At 37.0% G+C, this 27,963-nt stretch overlaps 1 protein-coding gene across 2 annotated transcripts in view; it reads left to right on the top strand.

The window, feature by feature from the left end:
* Nucleotides 1–27,963, top strand: part of ipo13b (importin 13b) — an 87,150-nt gene that overhangs the window by 45,947 nt on the left and 13,240 nt on the right. The window contains exons 11-16 of one of the 2 annotated variants that reach the window (XM_052012586.1): nucleotides 5,797–5,940; nucleotides 6,109–6,189; nucleotides 9,961–10,098; nucleotides 12,250–12,346; nucleotides 20,871–20,923; nucleotides 22,070–22,136. In XM_052012586.1, the coding sequence (XP_051868546.1) occupies nucleotides 5,797–5,940; nucleotides 6,109–6,189; nucleotides 9,961–10,098; nucleotides 12,250–12,346; nucleotides 20,871–20,923; nucleotides 22,070–22,136 (580 nt within the window). The remainder of the gene's footprint in view (nucleotides 1–5,796; nucleotides 5,941–6,108; nucleotides 6,190–9,960; nucleotides 10,099–12,249; nucleotides 12,347–20,870; nucleotides 20,924–22,069; nucleotides 22,137–27,963) is intronic. The other variant, XM_052012587.1, reaches the window with a different exon arrangement.

Raw genomic sequence — 27,963 nt, 5'->3', positions numbered from 1 at the left:
TCCAAAACTAAAGATAAAAATAAAGTAACAGTTAATTTAGAAAACCAAAGGAAACTACAAAAGCATTTTCATAACATGGTGAAATGTCTTTTTTCTTTTTTTAAAAAAAGAAATGCCAGGTGAAAGTCCTGTTTAAAAAAAAATGACACTTGTTGGGTCAGTGCTGCAAAAGAACAAAGTGACTTGGGAGAAGATATTTACAGCATATTAAAGGCAGCACCTCCTGTTGATAAGACTATATACAAAACACTAATAGAATTGTAGGTTTTTGCCTCCAGTGAAGTAGTGGAGTTACTGATAGTCTCCATACAACTGGGCAGATGTTGAGATGTTTGGGTATGACACATTAGGATGTTTGATAAAATAAAGACAAAAAAGAAGAAAAAGAATCAATTTTTATTCATTGATGCAGATTATGGGGTGATACAGAGATCTGATGGAAATTATGCAATTTTCAGACGAACAGATAAAAGCAGACTGCTTCCATTGGTTATAAAGGGTCAAGAAAGAGGCATTATTAGATCTAAAGAGTGGACAAGTCTTTACACAGCAATGTGAGACTGGAATTCACTGCCATGTTTAATGGGTAAGGAAGAAACTGTGCTGATAATCAAGATCAGTTTGGATTGTGTTAAAGGGTTGAAGAGACGTGAAAACTGGATGGATTAAGTATAATCAAGCTGCTTGCATGCAGGGAAACAGTGATGTAGACTGGCTGGCCATATGGTTTATTTCTATGTTATAACATCTATTTATACATTCAACTATGAATGCTCTCACAGTAAAGGGAACTCAATTTTGTAGTAATTGAAGCAAAGTATCTGTTACTGAATCTAACTACTTGGCCTTGCATTATAAATGTTGTATGTGAAATCTGAGGCAAATGTTTAAAATTAGTTTCTTATGAATGGCAAGAAAATAACTGTCTTTTGAGTATTTTCTTTCTGTACTGAAATTTGTATTTCAAATACCTTGCTATTTGGAGGATTTTGAGCAAATCGTGCTTTTGTGCAACTCAATGTTATGAAAATGTTTTGAGTATTGAAACCTCACAACAGCTCATAATGGGTGATGTTGGAAATACTCAACAGTTCAGGCAGCATCTGTTGAGAAAGCAATAGTGCAATTCCTAACTATAATTCCCTATTTCTTTAACCTCCTAGACTGATTATGTTCATTTCTGTGTTTTGTGTCTCAGCGTAAGTTTTTGCTGATGTGCAGTTTCTTTTACTTTTGTGCCCAAAATCATTTGTATTTTGGAAAATAAGCCTTTGTAGTGAGTATTTATTAATGTAATGTTCTGTATTTCTGTAATCTGTTTAAAATTCGGGCTGAATTTCACCTGTTTAGATTGCCCTCCATTCATTAAGTGTTACATGTAATCCTTAGGAGGGGGGAAAGAAAGATTAACACCAAAGCTGAATGTAGGTTGCATGCTGTTCAGAGTTTGATAAATGCTAACTATTGTCTAGGCTGGAAAATATAATTGCCAGTTACTGCACATCTTCATCCTTAGTATTTTCTTTCCCACTGTATTTAAAGTCTTTCCTTTATTTGTTGCCAGCTCTCTCTTTTTTGATAGCTTCCTTTTGATGAGTCCTTCTTAATTGTGCAGAAGAATGTCAGTAATAAACTACTTGTCAGAGTGCCTTGTAATTTAGGGGCAATAACTAGCAGGATACAGATTTACAAAACCAAGAACTTGTCACTACGATGAGAGTTTTATTATTGGTTGTGTTATACCAATTGGTTGCGTGTAACTTTTCTTTTTACAGAAGCCTGACAAACTTCTGATTTTTCTTCAATTACCGGGTAAGTCCTTTTGAGAGCAGAGGGGTCTGAGATAATCTCTTTTTTTGCCGACTAAACTGTTCAAAAATGCTATTTATAATCTTGGCTCTTAAATATAAAATCATTACATTCAGTAAATGGCAAATTTCAAATCACATCTCAATTTTGAAATTAATTCTCTTATTAAATGAATAAGAATTGATTATCTCTTTTTGTTTGAAAGTTAACAATTTCTCAGTCAGTATGCAAACAAAAGATGTTCCATTGTACCAAATAGCTCAAAATACATTGAAAGAATCCCATTGAATTCAAAGCTGCAGTTTCTGCAACCTTGAGCATCACTTTCAGTTCTTCCATTCGGTTTAACATCATGCTTTCAAAACATTTAAGATGGGTGAATTGCCTTGGTGAAACACCACTTTGCTGTTATGTTTTTTTGAGTTCAGCCAATCATTCTTGCAAATAGATCTGTTCATCTTTTGTAACTCTGGACACAATGAAAATAAATAATCTGACGTATTAAAAAGCAAAAGAATTTTGAACATCTAATGCTTGGCAATTGACTTGGGGAAAAGAATGGCAACAGAGTCCGAAACAACAATGGAGTTGCGTGGAGTGATGTCTGATCCCTGGCAATAATGTTGAATGTGCGTCCTTGTATCCTCAGTTTCCTGAAAATTGATTTAGGAATGCCAGATGAGTTTCTTCCCACCCATTGCACTATCGTATTTACAGGGTGGTGATGTCCAATTCTAACACCCAGAAGGTCTTCCTACTAAAATTAGTTACCTTTAACGTATTCAATAAATCTAACTGAAATTGTGGAGGAGAGCAAGTTACCAGTTACTTACTTAGTGATAGTTGGAATAACAGTGTACGTTTATTCATGTTTTGGGTATTGTGCTTTAATTGGCTGTTTCAGGTGTATATTTTTGTTGTATCTTGCAAATTTGATAGAGAGCTGTGCCAGCCGTGTTCATAATGGCTTGTCTATTTGTACTTATCTATGGTCTGATGTCCTACTACAGCAGATTTGGAGATCATGATTGGTTGAACATGATTGTCTCCCACTGTGGTTAATGACATCTAAGCATCAGGTGAAATTATAAGCCTGTTGTTCAAATGAAGTAAGCTTATAATTCATTCAAGGCTCCTTTGTAATTTATTAAGTTTAACAATAAATTGATATCAGGTTAACAATTATGAATGAACAAATAGAATTTAAATGATGTGTGAAACTGAAAATGCTCTCCAACTGACTGCCTGCATAAGTGAACATATTTTTAACTGATAAACCACAGATGCTTATAACTGAGAGCCTTTATAGGAGAATTGTCAGTATGTGCACTTGGACTAAGTGGTTGAAACTGAGGGATGATTGTATGGAGATATATTTTGCCTCTCGCGTGAACAAACGAATCTCCTATTAGTTGTGCGTGTTGGTGTGGTGGGATGGGAAACACGACGAATTCTCAGATGAATCAAGCACAGTGATTCCCAGTACGTGTACTAACAGCCTTTATTTGTAATTGTATGAAAATACAAACACATACCGTTTAACATTAACATTTATGTAGTCTGTAATGGGAGAGAGTAATTCTGCTGTACAGTAACCTGGATTGAAAATTGAAAAACAAAAACAAGATGTTGGAAGTACTCGGGTCAAATAGCATATGTGTGGAAAGAAAAAGAGTTAACGATTCGGTCAATGGTCCTTCATCAGAATTGGAAGCCAGTATGTTTTAAGTTGCATTGGACAGAACAGAGAATGTCCATGTTAGGATGTTGACCAAAGTCATTAATGTAATAATTACTTTAAAAACTGGCAATTAAAGACGAGAGGGAAAAGCTAAATAGAAACAGGATGGTTCAGTCACATCTGTGGGTAGAAAATAAAAGGTGGTTACCTGAAATTGGTAAACTTAGTATTAAGTCCTGAAGGCTGCAACATGTGCATATGGAAGAGTGCGCTGTTCCTTGAGCTTGCATTTAACATTGTTGGAGAAGTGTAGGCCTTTGAAAATCAAGAGGACAGAGTGGGGCAAAGAATTAAAATGACAGACGACTGGAAGCTCAGGGTTACCTCTGTGGACAGAACAGAGCTGTTCTGCAAAGCAGTAATCCAGTCTGTGTTTGGTTCAACCATAGTAGAGGAAACCACGTCTCACTAAACTGGAAGAAGTGCAAATGCATTATTTCTTCATGTGGAAGGACCATTTGGGCCGTTGGATGGTGGATAGAGGCCATATAAAAGGAAAGGTGATGTATCTCCTGCTGTTACACAGGAAGGCGTTTGGAGATAGAAGAGGGGATCAGGGAGTCATGGAGGGTATGGGCTCCTTGGTGTGCAGAAAGGGGAGGGGAAGATGTGTTTGGTGTTGAAATCACATTGAAGGTCTTGGAAATTATGATGATCTCTTGAATGTGGTGGCTGGTGAAATGGAAAATAAGGACAGGGAGAACCTGCTGCTTGTTCTAGCTGGGAGGAGTGGGATTGAGCAAAAGTGTGGGAAATAGACAAAATGTGATTAAGAGTCCTGTCATCTGTGGTAGAGGGGAAGCCATGGTTAAGGAAAAAGAAAGACACTTTAAGGACACTAGAGTGGAAAGGTTCATTGTGGGAGAAATACAATGGACATGGTGAAATTAGGAGAGTGGAATGGAATCCTTACAGGCAGCAGGGTGGTAGGAGGTGCAGTAAGATGGCTGCGGGAGTCAGTGGCTTATAATAGATGTTGGTCACTAACCTATTCCTGGAGATGGTGGTGGAAATGTCCAAAAAGAGAAGGGAAAAAGTTCAACATGAGATTCTGCCGATGCTGGAATCTGGAGCAACACACACAAAATGCTGGAGGAACTCAGCAGGTCAGGCAGCATCTATGGAGGGAAATAAACAGTTGACATTCTGGGTCAAGACCCTTCATCAGGACTTTAGATACTGCCTGACCAGCAGAGTTCCTCCAGCATTTAGTGAGGGGAAAAGTTAGAGACAGACTGCATGAAAGTGACTGCAGGCTGCAAATTGGCAGCAAAGGTAATGAAATTTTGCAATTCTGTATGAGTGCAGGAAGAAGCACCAGTACAGTGATTAATGTAAGGGAAATGAAAAGTGAGATCTGACTAACTTTTGCTTTCCAGAGTACTCGGGACCTCCATTAGCTAGCACTTAAAAAAAAGGTACTCTCAAGATTAAATTACTTGATTGAAAGTGCTCGCATGTTAATTGTGGATTGCTTCCATCCTTGCCTGCTTGCTAAATTTCCTAATGTCACTTTCTCCATAAACTTGCTTTTGGCAGGATGGGTTGTTGACCAAAAATGGCTGGCTGCATATCCCTATCTTTGGCTGTGAATGCTCAAGGCAACTTGATTAATTTTTAATCTCAATCCACTGCACACAATATTTTTATATTTAAAATAAACTTTATTAATAAAATTGAGAAGCTGCTGGGGAAAGGTTCTTATGTCTATCCTTAAACAAAGATATCACCATCATTTTCCTTCACTACTTTGTCCGTTCCCTTTTTCTGCCTTTTTCAGGGTCATGGACTTTCTTTGTGATTTTACTCAATTTACATTGTTTTCCTGTATCTAGTTTTGTTTGCCACTGAGTAGGTATATTTTTTTAAATCTTTTTTATAATCAGTTGAATATTTTTTCAGTAGTTTGTATTCTTGTTGTGCAATGTAAATTTGATACTGCCTCTTGAAATTTTTAAGTCTTTTATGTAACTTGTGTAATGAGTATTACTAATTTTGTTTTGTATAAAAATTTGTTTCTAGTAAAAGTAATTATTTCAAGTTAATTACTATCATTTTTCTTTGTATTAGATTTATTTGTTTATGTACCTACCGTGATAATTATACTCATGTTAATTATTATGAATTGTTATGGCCATTATGAACATACTTAAGTTTTGATGCTGTAAGTATCGATCATTTAAGTTGCTCATAATTCTGTTCTGTTTTCATGCAATTATAGCTTTGTTTTTGACCTTCCCTTGCAGCCAAATCCATCAAATAAACTAGCAATAATACATATTTTGGGTCTGTTGTCCAATTTGTTTACCACATTGGATATCAGTCACCATGACGATGAGCCAGAAGGCAGTGAAGCAAAGAAAAAACCCACCTTGCAAGGACCTAACCCTGTAAGTACTAGCAGTGGTACTAACATGGGATTCTCATGACTTGATCTTACTCTTTTTAGAAATAGAATGCTGTTTATTTAAACAAGGACTTGTTTGTGGGGAATTTTGTGTTTTATAAATTCAATCTGAGATTCAAAATGGCTACTAAAGGTGATGATTTACCCACAGGTTGTGGTGGTCCTCCAACAAGTCTTCCAACTCATACAGAAAGTGCTGTCTAAATGGCTGAATGATGCTCAGGTTGTTGAGGTAAGGTAGATCATTAAGGAGTGTTAAATTTAGTAAAATAATTTTAGTTCTGTGACTTGTTTTCAATTTTGACTTGAGATTCATGTTTATGTATTTGCAGCATGGCTTTTAAAAGAAAATGATATCAATTAGCTGTGCTCAGTTTCTTAGGAGTTTTTAAATAAATCTTTGTTTCCAAGCCCTTAGTTTTTGTGTACATAGAGTAATTTTCAGTGCTAGGGTATTATATTTGCATATCATGTTAGGACATCAACACACGATGCAATGAATTAGTGGGATGTGGGTTTGTATCTAATTCATGGTTTTTCTTTGTTTCTTACAGTAACAATTTGCATTTATGTAGCACCTTTTTAATGTAGTAAAACATTCAAGACATTTCTGGTGTAACCAGCCAAAAATGTATGTTGGATGAGGAACATATTGAAAAGGTTACCGTCTTTGGTCAAGGAAATGGGAAGAAGAAAAGTGGAGAGCCAGATGGTTCAGAGAAGGAATTTTATTGAGTCCTAGATATCTTAAACCATGTCTTCTAGGAGCAGGCTGGGGAATTACACAAGGCCTGTATGAGTAGAACATGAATTTCAGGAGATTATACGGGCGGAGAAGAATGTAGAGATAGAGTCACACTTTTGATTGCCTATCCTGACGTTGTTTCTTTTGACCGAATGATTATTTTGTTTTCTGCTGTACTTTCTAGTGTGGGACTTTTATTTGTATGTTAATGCAAGTTAATTTTCATGTTGATCCCTCAGAATTACTTTTAAAGGAAGATAGTGTGCATGGATGAACTAGTCACCTTGGATGTCATCTGCCTATCTGCATTTAGCTAATTGTAGGTGTCTGTGTTTGCCAAATCATGTCAACTTTAAAGTGTGTAGAAAACACAATTTATATTAATGGCGAAAATGAGTTGCCATTTCTACTCGCCAAGAATTAAACTTTCCAGATATGCTATTAAAAATTACAATATCAATTATTTCTTTTGCATAGTGAAGACTATAATTATCTGTTTGCTTTACTTTCTCCACAGTGTTAGCAAGGAAAATTAGTGATGAATAGATGCTTTTAGATCTGAGGAAAGTAGAATCTTTGGCCTGCAGGAGTCAGAATTGAAACTATTTCTTGTATATAGCTTAATTTTGAGAATAGATGCTCAATATCAAAACTTGCAGACAGTCTTAAACTAAAATGTGTTTAACAGGCAAGAGAACTGCAAACAACTTCAGGGAAACATGGGTTAGTAGCTGGTTAGGTAGAAAACAGATAAAATTTAATGCAAAGGAATGTGAGGTCATGTGTTTGAGGAGGAAGAATGAAGATGGAACCTGTACAATAAATAGTAAAACCTCCAAGGTATGGAAAGTTGGAGATGATCTTAAACAGCGTTACTCTGTATAAAACTCTGGATTGGTTAGAAAATGGTGGTTTTACATCCTAGCTAATGTTGCTCATCGGTGTCTTAAATGGAGGTTAAAATCTGACTGTATAAAACTAGCATCGAACCCAGTCATTAAGATTATCAAGGGGTGAGTATAGTGTATAATTGTGTGTGTATACAAAAGATAACATTATACAAGTGCAATGCTAAACTTGTAAATTATTCATTGTTATAATAAGGGAGGATAAATTGGAGAAGATCAATTTGTAAAGGTGAAAGATAGAGGAGAAGAACAACTTGCTGATAATTGGAAGGCTACCAAGAGAACACAGGCATCATACTTGCATAGAGGCTTATCTAAAACAGCAAAAATGGATAAATATTTGAAAGAGAAGTTGAATTGGTTGTAGAGAAAGATCAGGGGCTGCTAATAAGTGGCATGTGTAGAGAGCTAGTGTAGCTGAGAAGAGCTGGTTGGCCTCCTGTTGTAAAGTTCTTTTTTCTACTATAAGGATGTACTCCAAATTCACCGCATTGTTCATTGTAGTTACACTCAAGTGATCTAATGAAACAATCTGTAGAAAAACTGTTTCTCTGCCAAGTCTGTAGGCAGTTCAAAGGGTGATGATTACAGGCCTGCAAGTCTAATGTCAGTGAGGGAAGTCATTGGAAAACATTCTGAAAGACTGGTTTAATCTGCACTTGGAAAGGCAGAGACTAATTTAAGATGGTCAGGATGATTTAATTAGGGGGACAGCCTGTCTGACCAACTTAGACTGAATTTTTTGAAGAGTAAACAAAATGTTTTGGCTAGTGCTTTTGATGAAGTCCATGTAGATAGGTAAGGCCTGTGACAAGGTCTTGCATGGGGAAACTAGTCCAAAATGTTGCATTTCATGGAATCCAGGGCAAGTTAGCAAATAGGATGCAAATTTGGCTTTGTGATAGCAGGCAGAGGGTGACGGTGGAGGGTTGCTTTTGTGATTGGAAGCCTGTGACCAGTGGTATACAGCAGGAAGCCTTGCAGTTAAATACATTAACAATTTGGATATGAAAGTAAGAGATGATTAAGTTTGCAGACAACATGAAATTCAGTAGTCTTAGTGATGGTGAGGAGGGTAGTATTAGACTTGCAGGATGATATTGATCAATTGTTGAGATGGGCAGAGCAATGGCAGATGGAATTTAATCTTGATAAGTAAAGTTTGGGAGGACTAGTAAGGGTAAGACATTAAGTGATGAATTGTAGGATCTTAGGGAGTACTGAGGAACAGAGGAACATTGGTGTGCAAGTCCAAGGATACCCAAAGGTGGTGTAGAGACATAAGGGATGCAATCCTTTATTAACCAGGATATAGAATATACGAGCAGAAAGGTTATGGTACAATTTTATAAATACTGAGTTCTATGTAGAGTTCTCTACAACCACACTCTAGGAAGGATGTGATTGCATCAGAGAGGGTGCAGAGGAGATTCAATGGGATGTTGCCTGGTATGCAGCATTTAAATTATGAGAGGTATTTCTTTCACTCAGAGGATGCTTGTTACCTGGAACACACTGCGTGAGTAGGTGGTGTAGGCAGGTACTTCGACAGATTTAAGAAGTATATAGATGAGCACTTGAATCACCAAGGCATTGAAGGCTACTGGCCATGTACTAGTAAATGGGATGAGTATGGAGGGGTACTCGATGGTTAACATGGATATGGCAGGCTGAATAGCCTGTTTCTGTGCTGTATGACTCTGTACAGGGCTAACAAGCAATTCATAAAATGTATAATCGTAATTGCACAACATTTTTGAAAACTGGTGGTTTTAGTTATACTGCTAACCAATAATTGAACATCAATATTTATGAACAATGCAGAAGAAAATGTTTTAAAACCTCTTGCCATGTAACTTAAATTTCTCATTGTGTTCATGTCCCTTTTTGTGGGCTTGCCCCCATCTTGGTAACCTTCTCTGGGCATCTTGGACACTCTCAACATCTTGCTCACAATTTGCACTGCCACTTAGCTTTGTATCATTACAAAGATCTGTAACACAGAATTTCCCTTTTATAAATTTTTTTTGAAGTGTCCTCTCGCATCTTCCCTACTAATATCAGGTAAATGTTTGTAGTTCTCAATTTTCTCTGCCCCTCCTTTCTTAAGAGGTTTCATTTGTTATTTTTCACTCTTTACTTTAATACTGTCTTTATTTTCTCTTGTTAGCTGGGAAGTTTCTAGGTTGGGTTTTTGTGCCTTAAAGGGATATTTATTTGTTGTTTAAAAAAAATATATACTTTAAGAGAGGCTTCCATTTGACTTGGCTTGTAAAGCTATTTAATTTAAGAAAAAGTCTAATTTGACCGTTGGTATTGTGATTAATTGAGACTTCATCATTCTTTTTAGGCTGTTTGTGCAATCTTTGAAAAGTCTGTGAAGACTCTTCTGGATGATTTTGCTCCCATGATTCCACAGCTTTCAGAAATGCTGGGTCAGATGTATAGTACTATACCACAGGCATCTGCACTGGAACTAACACGACAGGTAGAATCTGTTTTTTTAAAAAAGAAATATTCTTACATTTGACTTTTTTCTAGTTCTGTGGAATTAGGAAAATATTAAGTTTTTTTTTATAAATACACTTTCCCATTCCTGTGCCATGTGAACAGGCAAATTTATTCTGATCATATAAGGTACTTGTGAATTAACATGAAAGCGTAATGAAATATCTAACCAGTTTGTGGATGAAAACAACCTTCAAGGTATAACTTCAATATGTGGTCCATGTGGGATTGAGAGGGTACAAAGTTAATCAAAATTCTTGCACTTAATCACCAATGGATTTCTTAAGAAAAGAAGGGTGAAAACCTGAGATTTCTAAGCACCAGGCTTTTAATTGCACTCTTGTTAAATCCTGTTGGATTCGCTATTATTCAGTATAGATTTTGTATCCAAAATATGGTGCTTTTGTGGCTTATCTCAAATGCAGCTCAAAGTTCTGAAAAAGCAGAAAAAATGTAAATGGGCCAAATATCACTGATGAAATTTGATGCATTTAAACTGATCAAAAGCTATTTATTAAGCAGCTAGGAAAAGTTACCAAGTACACACAAAATACTAACTAATCAAATCATCCAAAAATTGCCTTCTACAACAGCTAAATTTGCTTTTGTTCTGCTAAGTATATAGATCTATAGATTATAACTTTTGTAGACATCCTTTTTACAAAGAAATCAAATGCTCAAGACCTCATTTAATGTGTATAAATGCTGCAATTAGTTTTTGGAAACTCCAGCTATATTTATATTCTGTTTATATATGTGTAACAAATGTAAGGAGAGACCTGGGAGTTATCCTAAATAAATCACACAGTCCAAAAAATGGAATGTTTGGCATTTGAGAGTGCAAATGGAGGTTGTATTTCTTGAAAAAAACATTGTGTCTCTAAGAGAAAAGAATATTTATAGCTGTTGAGCTGAGCTTGAGGGTTAGCAGGGATTGAAGGTTTTGGGTTACGACAGTACTAGGTAAACTACATTTTATCATTGCCTTCAAGCATATAATCTCTTCTCACAAACAACAGAGCATTTAAATGCATCCTGTCTGGATCAGTTAGGCTTCATTGACTTAATGTTCTTTTTCATATTCTTGTTATGATGTTTGCATGCAATAGTATAAAAACAGAAAATAATGAAAGTATTCAGATGAGTCAGACCATATCTTTAGAGAGAGCATCCATGGCCCTTGCAAGTCCATGCTGTGATGTGGAAGACCATTCTCACTGACTTTTGGCATCTTGTGACTCCATTGATATAAACCTGAGCAGAAATTGGGTTCTTAGTAGTGTAGTGAGGAGGCTCCATCCGCAAAAGCTTTTTGCAACCAACAAACTCCTGCCCCCATCTTTCCTGGTTATGAAAACTACGGCATTTTTAATATTTTAAAGTGTTTTTGACAGAGGCAATTAAAAATCATTTCAAATTACTTAATGCAAATTAGTTAAACAAAATACAATTACATACAACTATAACGATGAAGTTAACTAAGCATATTAAAAGCAAATTAACGTGAAGGTTTTCTAGAAAAATGTAACTTGACTTTCTCCTTGCTTTCTAAAACAAAGCTCTACAGTCTCCTTTGAGATCAGTAGAATGTCAGATTCTGTACTAGGTCCCTTCTGGTAAAGGATCCGAGAGCCAACTTCTCAGTAGAGGCCACATTCAAATCCTATAAATGCATTGGATAAGCACTTGGAGCAACATTTCTAAAGGGCTTCACCCAACCACTGTAATAACCATAACCATTTTTAAATGTATTAAAATGTTCTAAGTTGCGCCACAGGATAGTTAAATTTATTTTTAAAAAAAAAGGTAAAGATACCTTTGGAGGGAATTTTAAAGTCTTGATGACACACCTGCCAGTGGGAGAGCGATTAAAAATGGGGATATGCAAGAAGTCGGAATTGGAAGTATGCCATTATAAGTGAAGCATCCATGAATTGGCATTCTTTGATGCATTCCATTCTACTCTAATCCCAATTTGCATAGCGTGCTGGATATGCTCCAGATTAATATTCTCAAAGTCACTGGTCATGAATGGTTCTTACTGAATTTCTCTTTTCTCTTTGATCTAGCTCCTTTATTTTCCTTGTGTGACTACCCATATAAAGTTTATTTGGGTTATTATCTCTTTCAGCTGGTGCACATATTTGCCACTGATTCAACTCATTTTGTCCCAGTAAAGGCTCTGTTCCTCCTTGTCACATCTGTGACCCTCTCGATCTTCCAACAAGGTAGGTTATCATACTTTTAAATTTGAATCGGTTTAATGTGTGTTGCTTTTTTTTTGTTTGCTTGTCTTTCAACCATAGTAATCAAGCTGGTGGTTTTCCTGTGTGCTTCCTGGTTTCTTTGCTATTCAGTGAGGTTCATACAGCCTTGTAATCCTTACTGAATCTTTTAAAAAAAAATTAAGTATATAATTAGCAATGAAAAGTGATCATTTTGCATATATAATGCAAAAATAAAATGTTTGATTCTTGTAACATCTGTGTTTGTCTCATAACCTTGGATTTCCAATAAGACAATCAAATGAGGATGAGAAGCTGTTTTACACTGTTGTCATTTTCACCATATGGTGCATTAATAATTTGTGCACTCGCATGCACACGAAGTGAATGCTTGGAATCTTTTTGGGATGATTAGAGCGAGTCACTGCAGTATTGTTCACTGCTGTTCCAGTGATTGCTTGCCGGACAGGTTGTGAAATAGGTTGTCTGGATGAAGTGTTAAATTCATCCTCCTCAAAATGTATTTCATAGCAAATGAGATAAATACTAAAAGTTTATGTAAATTTAAGTTATTGGTGGGTATCAAAGTGAAAATTCAAGAAAGTAAGAATGAAGTTGAGTTGGGGGGGGGAGCAGATGAAGGATTATTTTGGCTTCCTTATTACCTAGGAAAAAACCACTGACTTGCAGATTGCTTGATAAATCTAAGATTTCTTTTAGGTTATAGTTTGCATGGTAGGTGAGGGAAATTTGTGGATGTGGTTTATCTGGATTTTAAAAAGGCATTTGAGAATCATTCCCATAGTACGTTATTAAGAGATCCGAGTATTGGGATTAATATATTAGCATTGTTGGGGGATTAGTTAAAGGGCAGAAGTGGAACAGGGATAGTTGGGTAATTTTCAAATTGGTTGACAGTTACTGTTGGGGTACTATAAAAATTGGTGCTGAGGGCTTTACTATTTAGAATTTGGTATACTAATTGAACAGACCAAGTGCCGTTTACTCAATTTGTTGATAATGCAAGGTTTGGTAGGGAACTAAGCTGCAAGGAAGATGCAGAAAGCCTGGGAAGATGTATGTACTTTTTGATTAAGTGGATGTGAAGATAGATGCTCAGGTGTAAAGTAGAAAAATTTTAAGTTATTCATTTTTGTAGTTGAATAGAATATTGTAAATAGTGAGATATTATTAAATATTCATTTTTACTGAGATTTGTGTCTATGAGTACAAAACACAAACAGCAAGTATTTAGGAAGGCAAATTGCATGTTGCTCTGTATTATAAAGGCAGTTGGAGGGGTAGATCGAGGAAGTCTTGCAACTAGTGTACAGGACTTTCAGAGGGCACCTAGAATACTCAATGCAGTTTTGATCTCTGAATCTGATGAAAGAGATACTTAGTACAACAAAAGTTTACCAAATCATTTCCCAGGAAGATGGTACTGCCTTAAGAAGAGGGATTCAACTCAAACTCTGAAGCCCTTGATATTGGGCCCAAGTTTCTTTAATTGATTAATTTGTAGAAAGAATATGAAGTGAAAATTGCACAAACAAAATTTAAAATCTATGATATAATATATACAAAGCAGTATCTTAGAAATATTTGAGATATAGGAATGTACTAAATTTTGCAGATGATAGCTGTTAGTGATCTTTTAACTATTGATTTAGTCATTGAAAGAGCAAAAAGGTTAACAAGACGTGTAGATATGCAAGCCTATAACTGAACAATGTTCTCAGAAAAGGAGCATGTCCTACAGAACCCAAGGTAGGTCGCGCATAATCAGCTGAGGAAACTAAATAGAGAGGAAAATGTAAACTTTCTTTGTATGAAGCAGAAGCATAGAGCCTTGAATTGTCTTGGCATCAAAGCCATTGTCTTTAAGTCACTTGAACTGAATTAAGTGCTGGACTTGGATCGAATGGTCTAAAATTTGACGTTGCTCTACACAGTGTTACGTACCAGCAACAATAGAAACTCAACGAGCCGTGTATAAGTGTTAGAATCTATTTTATTAATAACTACTTGTTAATTGTCAGGAAAAACAGGTTTGAATAGAGCCAAAATCATACTCCCAGGTTTGGTTTCTGCCAAAGGCAGGTATTCCAGAGCAGGGCCATTACACTCCTCCATTTGATGCCTACTTGCTTTGCTAGATGCTCCAGGATCCATAAGTCCAGTGAAGTTACATCAGTGCGTCAGTGTGGATTAGTATGGCTGTCGAGGGTGATCAACTGAGAGGCAGATTCAATCCAACACAATTTGACCAATTAATTTTAGAACTTAAGAATACCGTGGCAGCACAGTAGTGTAGCGGTTAGTGTAACGCTATTACAGCGCCAGTAACCCAGGTTCAATTCCCGCCGCTGTCTGTAAGGAGTTTGTATGTTCTCCCCATGTCTGTGTGGGTTTCCTCCAGGTGCTCCAGTTTCCTCCCACATTCCAAAGACGTACAAGTTAGGAGTTGTGGGCATGCTATGGTGGCGACACTTGCGGGCTGCCCCCAAAACATTCTCAGTAAAGCAAATAGATGTATTTCACTGTGTGTTTTGATGTACATGTGACTAATAAATAAATTTCTTAAATATCTATAAGAACAAGAGGACTAGAAGTAGAAGAAAATCAAACTGCAGATTCTGGAAATCTGAAATAAAATCAGAAAATGTGGAAAACACTCAGTTGTTCAACTAACAACTGTGGAAAAAGAAGCAGAATTAATGTTTCAGATCAAAGATTCTGTTCTGACGAAGGGTCTTTAACTTGGAACTTTAACCCTGTTTCTCTTACCACAGGTGCTGCCTGGCCTGCTGAATGTTTCCAGCATTTTTTGTTTCTGTTTTAGAATAGAAGCAAGAATTGGTCTTGCAGCCTCTTGAGCCTACTTTGTTATTCAGTAAGATTATTGCTGATCCTGTGTCCGATTCCCATATCTTCTGATTCCATGAAATGTCCAAAACGCCAGCAATCTTGGACTTCAATGTGCAATACTAAATAGTTGAGCTTCTAGAGTCCTAATGGGGTAAATTATTCCATAGCATCTGTCTTCTTTGCAAATAAGCCTTCCTCCTCTTAAACCTACATGGCTGACCCTTCCCCCACCCAACTGTAGAACGTCTAGGCTGAGAGAAAAGCTTCTCAGCACCCACATGCAAGTTTTTCTCAGAATCTTGTCTATCTCAGTAAGATCACCCAAATTCAATGGATATGGAAGTTAATGTAAGATTTTTTATAAACTGCAAAATGTACCTATTCTAGTGATCTCTTTAGCAAAGAATATTGGAAGATGATGGATATTTCCACAGAAATAATTGTAGGACATAGGAATGAGATGAAGGGTTCTGGTGCATGGACCAAATGCAGTACATTGGGTTGCATCGGCTGTTATTATCATTAGCTGATTAATACACTTATAGGGAATGCTAAAGATTTGATGTGCATCTCTACATATTAAATGGCTGCTATTTAAATTGTGTTTTCTTAAATAACATGACAAATTAAATGAGGTAAAAATCAGTAGGTGTAGATGATGATGAAAGACATTGGAAACTAGTTTGTTAACATTGAAAAGCCAGACACACTTTATTGTATTTCTCCTTTTGGAACTGTGAATAAATAGGATAATTAATAATAAAAAGAGCACTGCTATTGTGCAATTTAATAAGGTGCCTTTATGGAAAAACTTCATATTCATTTTAAAAGGTTTTTTATCAAAGTATGTTTTTTTCAGTCTGGTGTAGCTTCCCTAATTTTTCTGAAGTCATAGGAATAGGTGTAAGCCATTAAACACCATAGTTGTTCACCATTCAATGAGTATATAATCATTTACCATTCGATGGTGATATAATTTCTCTTTTCCTGGTATCTTGATGCTTTTGGCTGCAATAATTTAACAATGTCCGATTTTAAAATTTAACAATAGTTCTTATTTGTGGCCAACTTGTTCAGTACACATCTGATGTGTTTATTTTAATCTTTGATCTTATGATTTCCTTCCTGGCCCCTGTTAAAGTTTTATTGTAAATGGTCTTGCAATTTTATTTTTATCTGTTCCACCTTTTCCATCTATTCCATCCTATTCTATCTACAGCACATTTTCAATCTCTCTCATCAGATTTCTGTCCTTGTTGCAGGACCGATAAGTCAGTAGTCAGTGACATCCTCTATAACAATGATCATGGTGCACTATCCTTTATTCCCCTCCTTGCCCAATAACAGTTTTAAAATGTTTGAACAATTATTTAGTGTCACATCAATCATGCATTATGTTCAGATTTTGGATGTTTAGTGCCATTTGTGCATTATGTTGGTCTTAAGTGTTCTGGATTAACATTCCTTCATAATTGAATGTAGGGAAGTCTGTGAATGTGGCTGGAGAAAGATGTACCCTGTGAGTTATTTTGCTTTTGCTTCTAAATTGGAGATCAATGGAAACTGTTGCTTCTCTGAAATGCTAATCTATCTAGTTTGGTCGGTATAGGTATCAATTACAGATTGTTCAAATGTCCAAAATCTTTTTTAATACAATTGTAATACCTATTTGATGCTTTGCAAGTGTTGGTATAATTAGTAAGAAAAAAACTGTAGATGCTCTAAATCTGAAGGACAGGTAGCATCTTTGGAGAGAGAAACGGAGTTAACATTTCAGGTTGATGACCTCTTGTCACAGTCTTTTGCCAGGTTGATGAGAGGTAGTCAATCTAATAGATTAACTCTATTTCTCTCTGCATAGATACACCTGACAGTATTTCCAGAGTTTTCTGACTTTAGTGTAATTATTACAGTGTCTGGAGCAAATGTGGAGAGCAGATTTTTATATTTCATTGGGTTACTTCACTTTTAAGGTAATTAATGGTCATTTTGAAATGGTGGAATTTGATTGCACTTCTTCCCCTTGTTTCCGTTCTCCATTGCTTTCATGATGTTCAAGAGGTTGTAGGTTGTGGTCCATCTAACTAATAGTGGAACTTCTAGTGAAAAATCAGACGGAAACTGGTCAACTTGCTACTCATTTACACTACTTGCCCATTTCTTAAATTCGACCTGCTTTTGAGAAGTGTATGAAAGTAAGGTTGTGTCTGTTCAAATTATCCATAAACAACTTGTGTGCTATTACTACTACAATAATAGTACTAGATGCAGGGACTCAGCGTTGCATTGGTGACCAATATACTTTGTGATTGCCCCAGAATTTAACAGTTCTGCCTTTGTTAGTGACCTGGAGTTGGGGCACTATCTGCCTCCATGGAGCTTGAGGCTTAATTCCCAGCACAAATTTTCCAAATTATTTGTATAAGACTGAACCCAGAAAATGGTTCATGTTCAGCACACAGCCAAATGTCTGCACTACCAGAGAGCCATAGGATTTTGCCAAAGTATCATGAATATAAAAAGCCTCTTAGTATTTGCCACAGGATTTGGATTGTTATTAATCTATTACATTGTGAAATTTAGTAGCTTTCTTGACTAGGCCCTGGTATGCAGACATGGGCACATCATTTCAGTTGCTATCTTTGCTAAAATCAATTAGTTCAGTATAGAGGAAGAGTCAGAATTGGGATTTTCTCTCGATGGGTGGTGGTTTTATATATTTAGTCATAGAAAAAGATAGCAAATTTTCTAAATTAATATACATGTTTCTGTGCCCTGTGTGTCTGCTTTGGCTTTGTTAGTTGCTCTCTTTCCTCTGAACCAAGGGTCGAAGGTCCTATCGCACTCCAAAGACATGAGCATGATATCTCATCTGACACGGAGTGTTGCGCTGTAGGAGGCACCGTCTTTCAGTGGCCCTGCCTGTCCTGCACGAGGATATCAAAGGTTCCATCTTGGTCAATATTTATTCCTCTGCCAGTAGTATTAAAATAAATTATCTGCTGTCCATCGCGTATTGTTTGTTAAAGTTTGTTGTGCTGCAGTGTTTCCCGTTTAATTATGGCTGAAAAGCACTTTGGGATATCCTGGAAGGCTTGGTAGAAAACTTATTTTATAATGCTGTCAGTTAGCAACATACTGAATTTGGGATGTGGAAATATGGTTCTTTTTTGGCACATAAAGTGTGAGTGATAATGTTGCTGGATTAGTAATTGAGAGCACTGGGGTAATAATCTTAAACGTGTTCTAACTCGCAATAGGAATTTTAGAACTTGAATGCAATTGATATGAAGCTGTCAGATTGTCACAAAACCCAGTCGGTTTTGCAATGGCCAACATTTAACTCCTGCTTCACAGCAATGTTGTTACCTTTTCATTGCCTTCTGAAATGGTCTTGCAAACCACCTATTCACATCAAACAATGTTAAGCGTAGTCTCAGGGTAAAGATGGGCAATTAGGGCATGAGAGTATGTGGTCATGGTGGTGAACTGAATGTAACATTTGAGGCTTTGGTGGAGATGAAGACCATTACGCAAAAGCTGTTTTAATTAATAATTTAATATTGAAAAGCTATGATGTAGAATAGAGTCGGGAACAAGAATCCAGAGTTTAGGCAGCAACTTAAATAAGAAGGATGTGACTTTCCCAAAAGCTTACCGTTTCTAGTGATGCCTTTTTTTATGTAGTATTTAAAGCATTTTACCTTTTTCAAATTTCTCCTCCTTTGATCTATGATTTGGAATGTTTTTTGACATCTGCCACATGCTTGTTGCATCTCATCAAACTTGCTACTAATGGCACTATAATTCCTTGCACTTGTACCTCTTCTAGCATAACCCTGCAGAGTGCTGATTTGTTATGGTATTCTTTGTCCTCCAGTCTGAATACTCACTTGCATGTACCCACTTTTACTCGGGGTCCATGCTGCTCTGCTGGGAACCTGGCATGAGCCCCTGCCCTCCTTGACTACCCTGTCAGGAACCTGGCACAAATTCCAGCCCTCTGGGAGCTAACAGCATGTGTCCATGTGTTGACAAACCTTCCTTTATGGCAACAAACTCAATGACCACTGAGCACTGTTGAAACTACCTTCGTGAAATCTATGGGTTGGGAGGGTTGTGCAGCCAAACAAATAAAGGAAAAGATAACAGCTTCCAGCTGGAAATGATGAGAGACCAAAGTCTCCGGGTGGACAGTCAACACATGGAGCAGGAGTTAGCAGTCCCCAGCATTGGTCCACTAGTTATACATCCAAGATGAGTGGCCTGACCACTTGTCCCAACCATTGCTAGAGCACTGGCAGAGGCCCAAGCCTCACACTCCCTCACCTTTTAACACTGATTCCATCAGAGTTTTCATTCTTGTGATTCTAATCCAGCACTAAGCAAGGTACTGGTTTACCGTGTACCCAACACAGACTATATATGCCACATTTCTTCATTTTACTGCTGTGCATTCCATAAGTCATTAATTTTTCACTTCACCCATTATGCTTCTATGAAAACTCTTCAAGCCACATCATTCAGATCATTGTTTCTTCCTTTCAATTTTCTTGTCTGTATACCTTTTAATCTCCCATATACATTCAAAGTTGCTCCTTTTGTATCTCTGACAGAAGCTTCGAATTCTCACCTAATGAGTGATTTTTTTATTTTGTTTTCTGAACTGGAAATTATACTAATGACTTCCACAAGTAACTTTCTGTTACAGCATCTAAGAAGAACTGTATAATACCAAAACTCTGTAGTATCTTGTTAAATAATTATTTTTGGGAAGGGGCTGGAAAGAAACTTGCTGAATGCTGCTGGATCACAATAATTTGATAGGGGAATAAAAAGGTATTCCCTTGTATTGATATATTGACTTGGCTTGGAGTCGCTTGTATAAGCAAAGTTAAGGTGCAAAGTCTGACACTAATGAGAGTTATTATTGAAAAGGTATTATACCTTCTACATTTTAAAGACCTCTATTCACATGACTTTGAGTCTTGCAGAAATTCTGTGCGACAGTGACCAACAGCTGCATAATTTGTTGGATCTTGTCTAGTATTAGAAAATAGAGACATTCAGAGAAGAAGTATCATTCCTTTTTTTATAAAAAGTTTGAAAGTGAGAGTCTTGGATTTTATCTGTCCCTGATCAGAGGCATACGAACAGAAATTGAAACGTTAACCTTTTGAGGTCTCGTGAATTGTGTGGTCTGTCTAAATCTGCAAAAATGTGTTTTTGTAACATTTTCAGTATTGCAGACCTTTTTCCAAAAAATGGTCAGGTCAGAGATCCCCAAGTGATATAACGTCTTAGGTAATAGAATTGCCAACTTTTCCTCTTCAGTGGGAAAGTAAATCCAAAAATACTTAATGGCACAGTCTATTAGAATTTCTGTAAGTTTCCAGTTCTTTGAAAAATTGCCTTGGGTTCTTGACAAAAAGCACATTTTTGATCGGTTATCTCTATACCTGGGTTTCAATCTTCTTTGCTGTTTATTTATTTTGGGTTCTGAAGTTTCATATTTCTGTACATTCTTTTCTTTAACTGCTTTAAGCTGTTCATTGTACCCCCTCACTGTAACTGTTATGTAGAGTTCATGAGACAATAAGAATATTGATTTGTTGTTTGTATATTATTTCTTAAGTTACATCTTATTATATTTTAGGACCCAGGGATCATCCTGATATTGTTGATTCATTTATGCAACTCCTGGCACAGGTGTGTTTTTGTTTCTTATTTCATTCACTTTCTTTTTTTTGTTTAATTAAACCTGAAATCAGCTTTTTTTTGTTTACAAGCTTGCAGAAATAAATTGTAGGTTAATTTGAGGTTCTTAAGGCATGTTGAATGACTGAATACAGCTGTTTTGTGGATGTGTAGTTGTCAGCATTGGCAGCAGTTTTGAACACTGTTTTTCACTGACAGACTGTGTCTTCTGACAGAAAAGGTGTATTACATCAGCAGTCAGACCACTTTGTGAATTTCATGTCAAGATTTGGCATGGTTTCATAATGTTTTGTGCTGTTTGTATTTTGTAGCCAGATGGAGTTTAAGCATGTGCCAAGTGGCTAGAAGGTCATGAGGGAGTATTGGAAAGGACATTATGGACGAGATCTAAACTGAATTAGTTTATGACCTTGTGTAGCTAAAATAATCATGCAACAGTGTGGACAGCGGTATTGCTTGGGTTGTGTTCACTGCATCCGTGAGTTAATTGTGTCCTTCAGAGAAATAATACTATTGAACATCAAATCAATCTGTCAGTAAACTACAGCCATAAAGGTCACAGTATTTACAGAATAATGCTATTTCTCTCACATGCGCACAATTCACCTGTGCCTGATTTGTTATTGATTCATGTCTTCTACATTGAAGTCAGGGATGGCTTCATCCACTATTATTTCAAAAATTAATGATTTATGATGTATTTCTGTTTATATGTAAAATATCTGATTTTTGTTCATTTGCATTATGTAATATTTCATAGAAAGTATTTTGAAATTTGTAATCCCATTTCATTTTTACTTTGGGGAATAATAGCTCTGATCTATTTATTTTTCTTCCAGCTCATTTGTTACTCTGTGCACAGTCCCTATTGTAAACAAATATTTCACTCCCTTCCTGTGCAGAAATGTGTCCCTATATTGGATTGATTGATGACATACTCCATAGGGAATCGAAGACAGGAGTTCCATATTATCACTGTCTCGCCTTTTGTAGCATGGCTCTCTAGTACACCACCAAACCACCCATGTGGAAACTGAGGCAGCAAATGAAGAGCAGTCTCAGTAATAAGGATTTGGTAATAACCTGGAGTTAGACCTTTTATGAATGATTTAATGAAGCTTTGTATCTGATTCCTAGGCTCTCAAAAGGAAGCCAGATTTGTTTTTAGCAGAGAACTGTGATGTGAAGGCATTGTTTCAGTGTGGTAAGTAATAGAAGTGTCCAGTATTGGCTTCACAGTTCTTAAGCTATTTAATTTCCGTTTGAGCTGTTGGTGTTATTTAATAAGTTTAATCTTAAGAGATCAAATTTCATCAGATGTGGAACGTATCCTTCTGTTTCTATAGTGTTGACATCTTGCTCTCTTTCCCAAAACACTTTTAACTGTTGTGCCTGTCTATGAACAAAGCTTTCCAGAGTTCCCACTGTCTTTCAATCATCTCCAAGGGCTAGCTTGGAAATTACTATCCCTTTTAGTATTAGCTATTGCAATGTATGCATACATTAAAAGTACTTTTAGTCAATTTGATTTTAAATTACCAGGAGATGAAATGACAGGATCACAGTGATTTGCAAATTCAATATATCCTTATTTGTAAGAAAAATTTAATTTTCTCCTATTTTCTTTCCTAACATTCTTTTTTCATTTGTTTCCTTTCTCTTCCTAAAGCAGCTTTGCTAGTATTTCTATGAATTTCCACTTGTAGAGTAGTTCATTGACCTGTGTGAGGGAAATGTTTAAAGCTTTGAAAGATAAGATTATACCTGCCTAGATGAAGAAAAGATAGTAGCCAGCTCGTATTTCAAAAGGGATGAGTGTGTTTTTTAAGGAAGAAGATCCTTTAAGTAGCAGTATGCCAAAGGCTTCCCTAATGATGATGCACATTGCTCTAACTAAAGAAACCTTCAATAGTGTACCATATGGGAGGTTAATATAGAAAATTAGGTTTAAGGATGTAAAATTGCTCAGTAGTGAGTGAACAGTTGAAGTTGAGGACAAGTGAGGAAGATGTGGATAGTGGTGTCACACAATGTTCACTTTCAGTGCCATTTTTGTTTGCTGTATGTCAAAGAATTGGACACATTCATAAGATTTAAATATCCAACTGATATAAAATATTCCTTAGAATGCCAAGAAAGCTGCAGACCTCTGTTGATAAGGTGATGGAAAGGGATTGACAGGTGATGCCTGGAAATTATTGTCAGTCAGTCTAAGTGAGGTGAGGTATGGTTAAGGCAAAATAACATTTTAAAAAAAAAACCAAATAACTGAGGATGCTAGAAATTAGAAATAAAAGCAAAGATGCTGGAAGTACTCAACTGATGAGGCAGCATTCAATGATTATTTGAATGTAATTATTTCAATGCCACTTAGATAGTAGATGTTTACAGGGCACTAATACAATGCCTTAGGTTAAATAGGACAGTACAAAATAAAGTAGAAATTGAAGCTTTCTTGAGGTGAGGTGTAGAAATAGGGAACCTGTGGTACAATCTTAAGAGTACTGAGAGTCATACTAGTCCTATACTGTGGAAGGAGATTGAGGCTTTAGAGAGGATACAGTGTGGTCTAGTATGCAGAAAGAGCAAAAAAAAAGCTGGATTTTTTGAAGCTTTGTGCATTGATACTGATTTCTGTCATCATCTGTGTTGCACTGCCACTGGAAGCTCATAGGTAGGAATAGCTACAGCATTGTTTATTATTTGATTATTGATTGAATCACATTGTAGGCTATTCAGTCAATTATGACTTTACCAGTTTTTTGAAAGGCATCCAATTCGGCCACCACTGATCATTCTGAGCAAATTTCTTTTTCAAAAGAGAAAAGGGTGTATGTTTGAAGTTATTACTGATTCTGCTTCCATCACCCTTTCAGGCAAGTAATTCAAATCGTAGCTACCCATTTTCCAAAATAATGTCTCATTCATTCCCCTTTAGTTCTTTTGCTAATTATATGAAATTTCTATCTTCTGTAACTTCTTATTGTATCAAACTCCTTGATAAATGTAAACACTAATAATAATCCTTTTATTTTTTTTGCTGTAAGGAGACATTCCCAGCTTCTCTAGGCTCTCCACATAATGGGTCCTGTATCTCTGGTGCCAGTCTCCTTTGCATTCCTTTTGGCTTTGACGTCATTTCCTAAAGTGTGATTACTGAAATAAGAACCTAATTTTCTAGCTGAGGCAAAACTTGTGATCTAAAATGCTTTGCAATTTCCCTGTTTTTGTATATCATTCCTCTAAAGCTAATCTGCTTTGTTCTCTGGTGAGTGCACTGCAGAAATGTGGAGGTTGTTTAGGGACCACTTGCATGAGGTTCTACATAGGTTTGTCCTGCTGAGACAAGGAAAGGATGGTAGGGTGAAGGAATTATGGTTAACGAGAGGTGGAAGGTTTTAGCTAAGAGGAAGAAGGAAGCATATTTAAGGTTGAGGAAGCAAAAATCAGATGGGGCTTTTGAGTTATAAGGTAGCCAGGAAGGAGCTTAAGGAGGGACCTAGGAGAGCTAGAAGGGGACCTGAGAAGGTCTTGGCAAGTAGGGTTCAAGTGAACCCGATCGCGTTCTACATATGTGTGAGGAACAAGAGGATGACTCGGGTGAGGGTAGGACTGCTCAGGGATAAGGGGGGAAAAGTGTGTATGGAGGCGAAGGAGGTAGGGGAGGTCCTAACCTAATATTTTTCTTCAGTGCTTACCATTGAGAGGGAATTAGATGAATGTGAGGTTAGCATAGAACAGGCAAGTGTGTTGGAGCATGTCGAGGTTATGAAAGAAGCAGTGTTGGAGCTACTAAAAAGCATTAGGATAGATAAGTCCCTGAGGTTGGACAGGATATACCCCAGGTTACTATGGGAAGTGAGGAAAGAGATTGCTGGAGTGTTAGTGATGATCTTTTGAGTTCTCCCTGGCCACAAGAGGCTATTGGAGGATGGCAAACGTTGTTCAAGAATGGTATAAGAGATAATCCCAGGAATTGTAGACCAGTGAATCTTACGTCAGTGGTAGGCAAACTATTGGAGAGGATTCTTGGGGACAGGATTTATGAGCATTTAAAGAAGCATAGTCTTATTAGGGATAGTCAACATGGCTTTGTGAAGGGCAGGTCATGCCTCACGAGCTTAATAGAGTTTTTTGAGGAAGTGTCACGAACCAGCAACAAAAGAAACACACTGAGCATGATTCAGTGTTAAAAACTATTTTATTAATCACTACTTATGATAATACGTAAAATAAAAGTAAAAATGTTAGTATGTTAGAATTCAAAAATGTTAAACCTTGAACGTTAACCCCAAAACTAAACTCTTCGTGTGTGTGTGTGTGTGACAAAGTCCAAAACTCCCAGTTCCAGAATGGTTCTTAAAGTTCAGTTCCGCAAGCCATAAGGTGAAACATGAGCAAGGGCTTCTTCAACAACCACCGTTGTCTGAAGATAAGATGTAGATGTAGAAAAACATAGAGAGAGTACATACAAAATCCAAATGTTCCACGATGGAACCCAAACGACACTTCAGTGTTTACTCAGTAGTGACTTCCTCACCCCGAAAAGCATCCGAACCGTGGTCGTCCACACACAAATACCTGTTTCCTTCTACAGGTCAGCAACAAAGTGAACTCCACCGGATTACTTCCAACTTCCATACATGGATTTCAGTGGCAGACACAGTTATTGTTTCTCATCCATCGATAGAGAAAACTAGCAGGCTGGTGTCTCTCTCCCTTCTCTCTCTCTCTCTCTCTCCTTCTTCTGGCTTCGTCAACAACGTCATTTACGTCCTTTATCTTCTATTGACGTAAGCTTTTAAGCACGCCCCACACACACATACACACACACACACTCTATCTTAAAGGGACTTTCACTGAGTCCGTAACACCTCCCACCTAAAAAAAATTTTTCCCAAGAAAAATTTAACCGCGCATACAGTTAGTAATGTTAATAATTATCATGCTACACAACTACAGACTATCAGATACATGTTTCCCATTTAACATCGGGAAAGACAATCAGCAATCACATTCTCTTTGCCTTTAATGTGAGTTATCATGAGATCAAACTCTTGCAAAATTAAACTCCAGTTTAACAGCCTTCTGTTCTTGTTTTTGACTCGGCTCAGAAACACCAATGGGTTATGATCTGTATATACAGTCAATGGTTTCTGAGTGGTGCAAATATATACACTGAAATGTTGGAAGGCTAAAACAAGTGACAGTAATTCTTTCTCTATGGTGGAATAATTCTTCTGATGCTCATTAAATTTCTTTGAAAAGTAAGCTACAGGATGGTCAATATCATCAAGGTCACCCTTCTGCAACAACACAGCTCCTGCAGCTTCATCACTGGCATCTACTGCTAATGAAAATGGCTTTTCAAAGTCAGGTGTTTTGAGCACAGGATGGTAGCATAAAATGGCTTTCAGCTTCTCAAATGCTTCTTGACAAGAATCTGTCCAAACAAACTTTACTCCCTTCTTCAGAAGATTAGTTATGGGAAGAGCAATATCAGCAAAATTTTTACAAAATTTTCGGTAATATCCAACTATTCCCAAAAATCTTCTAACTTCATCTGAGTTATCTTTTGTTCGGCCTCTAATTTACCTCGTTCGGCCTCTATCTTTAACTGGGTTTGCTCTCGTTCAGCCTCTAATCTCTTTTGTTCGGCCACTAATTTCTTTTCCTCTTGTTCGGCCTCTAGTCTCTTTTGCTCTCGTTCAGCCTCTATCTTTGCCAGCTGCACCTGTGCCTCAGAAATTGCTATTTCACTGCCAGGAAATTGTTTTAACACTTCCTTCTCAAACACCTTCTTTTCCACATAATGGCCAGCTGTCAGTCTCTGAATATCTGCCTTTCTCATAGACTGCTTTACTTCTGTAAGGTTTAACCTTGTCGTAATCTTTATCAGATCATTCTTTTTCACCACCTCCAATCCCTTTTGGGTTGGTGACTCCAAAAATGCCTTAATATCCATTGCTGCTGGTTTCCACACACACAAGCCAATTAAAAAGAATTTATCAGACCTCCCTCAACAATCTTTGGATTGAATCCCGAACAAATCTCGTCAATCTGGGGAACGATACCAGACGACACTCATTAATCTTTGGATTGGATCCTGGATGAATCTCGTTAACCTTGGGAACTATCCCGGACCTGCCCCCAATTTTGTCATGAACCAGCAACAAAAGAAACACACTGAGCATGATTCAGCGTTAAAAACTATTTTATTAATCACTACTTATGATAATACGTAAAATAAAAGTAAAAATGTTAGTATGTTAGAATTCAAAAATGTTAAACCTTGAACGTTAACCCCAAAACTAAACTCTTTGTGTGTGTGTGACAAAGTCCAAAACTCCCAGTTCCGGAATGGTTCTTAAAGTTCAGTTCCGCGAGCCATAAGGTGAAAGATGAGCAAGGGCTTCTTCAACAACCACCGTTGTCTGAAGATAAGACGTAGACGTAGAGAAACAGAGAGAGTAAATACGAAATCCAAATGTTCCACGATGGAACCCAAACGACACTCCAGTGTTTACTCGGTAGTGACTTCCTCACCCCGAAAAGCATCCGAATCGTGGTGGTCCACACAAATACCTGTTTCCTTCTACAGGTCAGCAACAAAGTGAACTCCACCGGATTACTTCCAACTTCATACATGGATTTCAGTGGCAGACACAGTTATTGTTTCTCATCCATCGATAGAGAAAACTAGCAGGCTGGTGTCTCTCTCCCTTCTCTCTCTCTCTCCTTCTGGCTTCTTCAACAACGTCATTTACGTCCTTTATCTTCTATTGACGTAAGCACGCCCCACACACACATACACACACACACTCTATCTTAAAGGGACTTTCACTGAGTCCGTAACAGAAGTGAGAAGACAAATTGATGAATGTAGTGCGGTGGATGTGATTATATATGGATTTTAGCAAGGTGTAAAACGAGGTAGACTCGTTCAGAAAGTCATGACATATGGGAAATTGGCTGTGTGGATTTGAAATTGGCTTGCCCACAGAAGGCAGAGGGTGGTGGTAGGAGTATTT

Source organism: Pristis pectinata, chromosome 3, assembly GCF_009764475.1.
Source record: "Pristis pectinata isolate sPriPec2 chromosome 3, sPriPec2.1.pri, whole genome shotgun sequence".
Lineage (NCBI taxonomy): Eukaryota > Metazoa > Chordata > Chondrichthyes > Rhinopristiformes > Pristidae > Pristis > Pristis pectinata.
The sequence above is the reverse complement of the archived record's forward strand: the minus strand, read 5'-3'. Positions and strand labels throughout refer to the sequence as shown.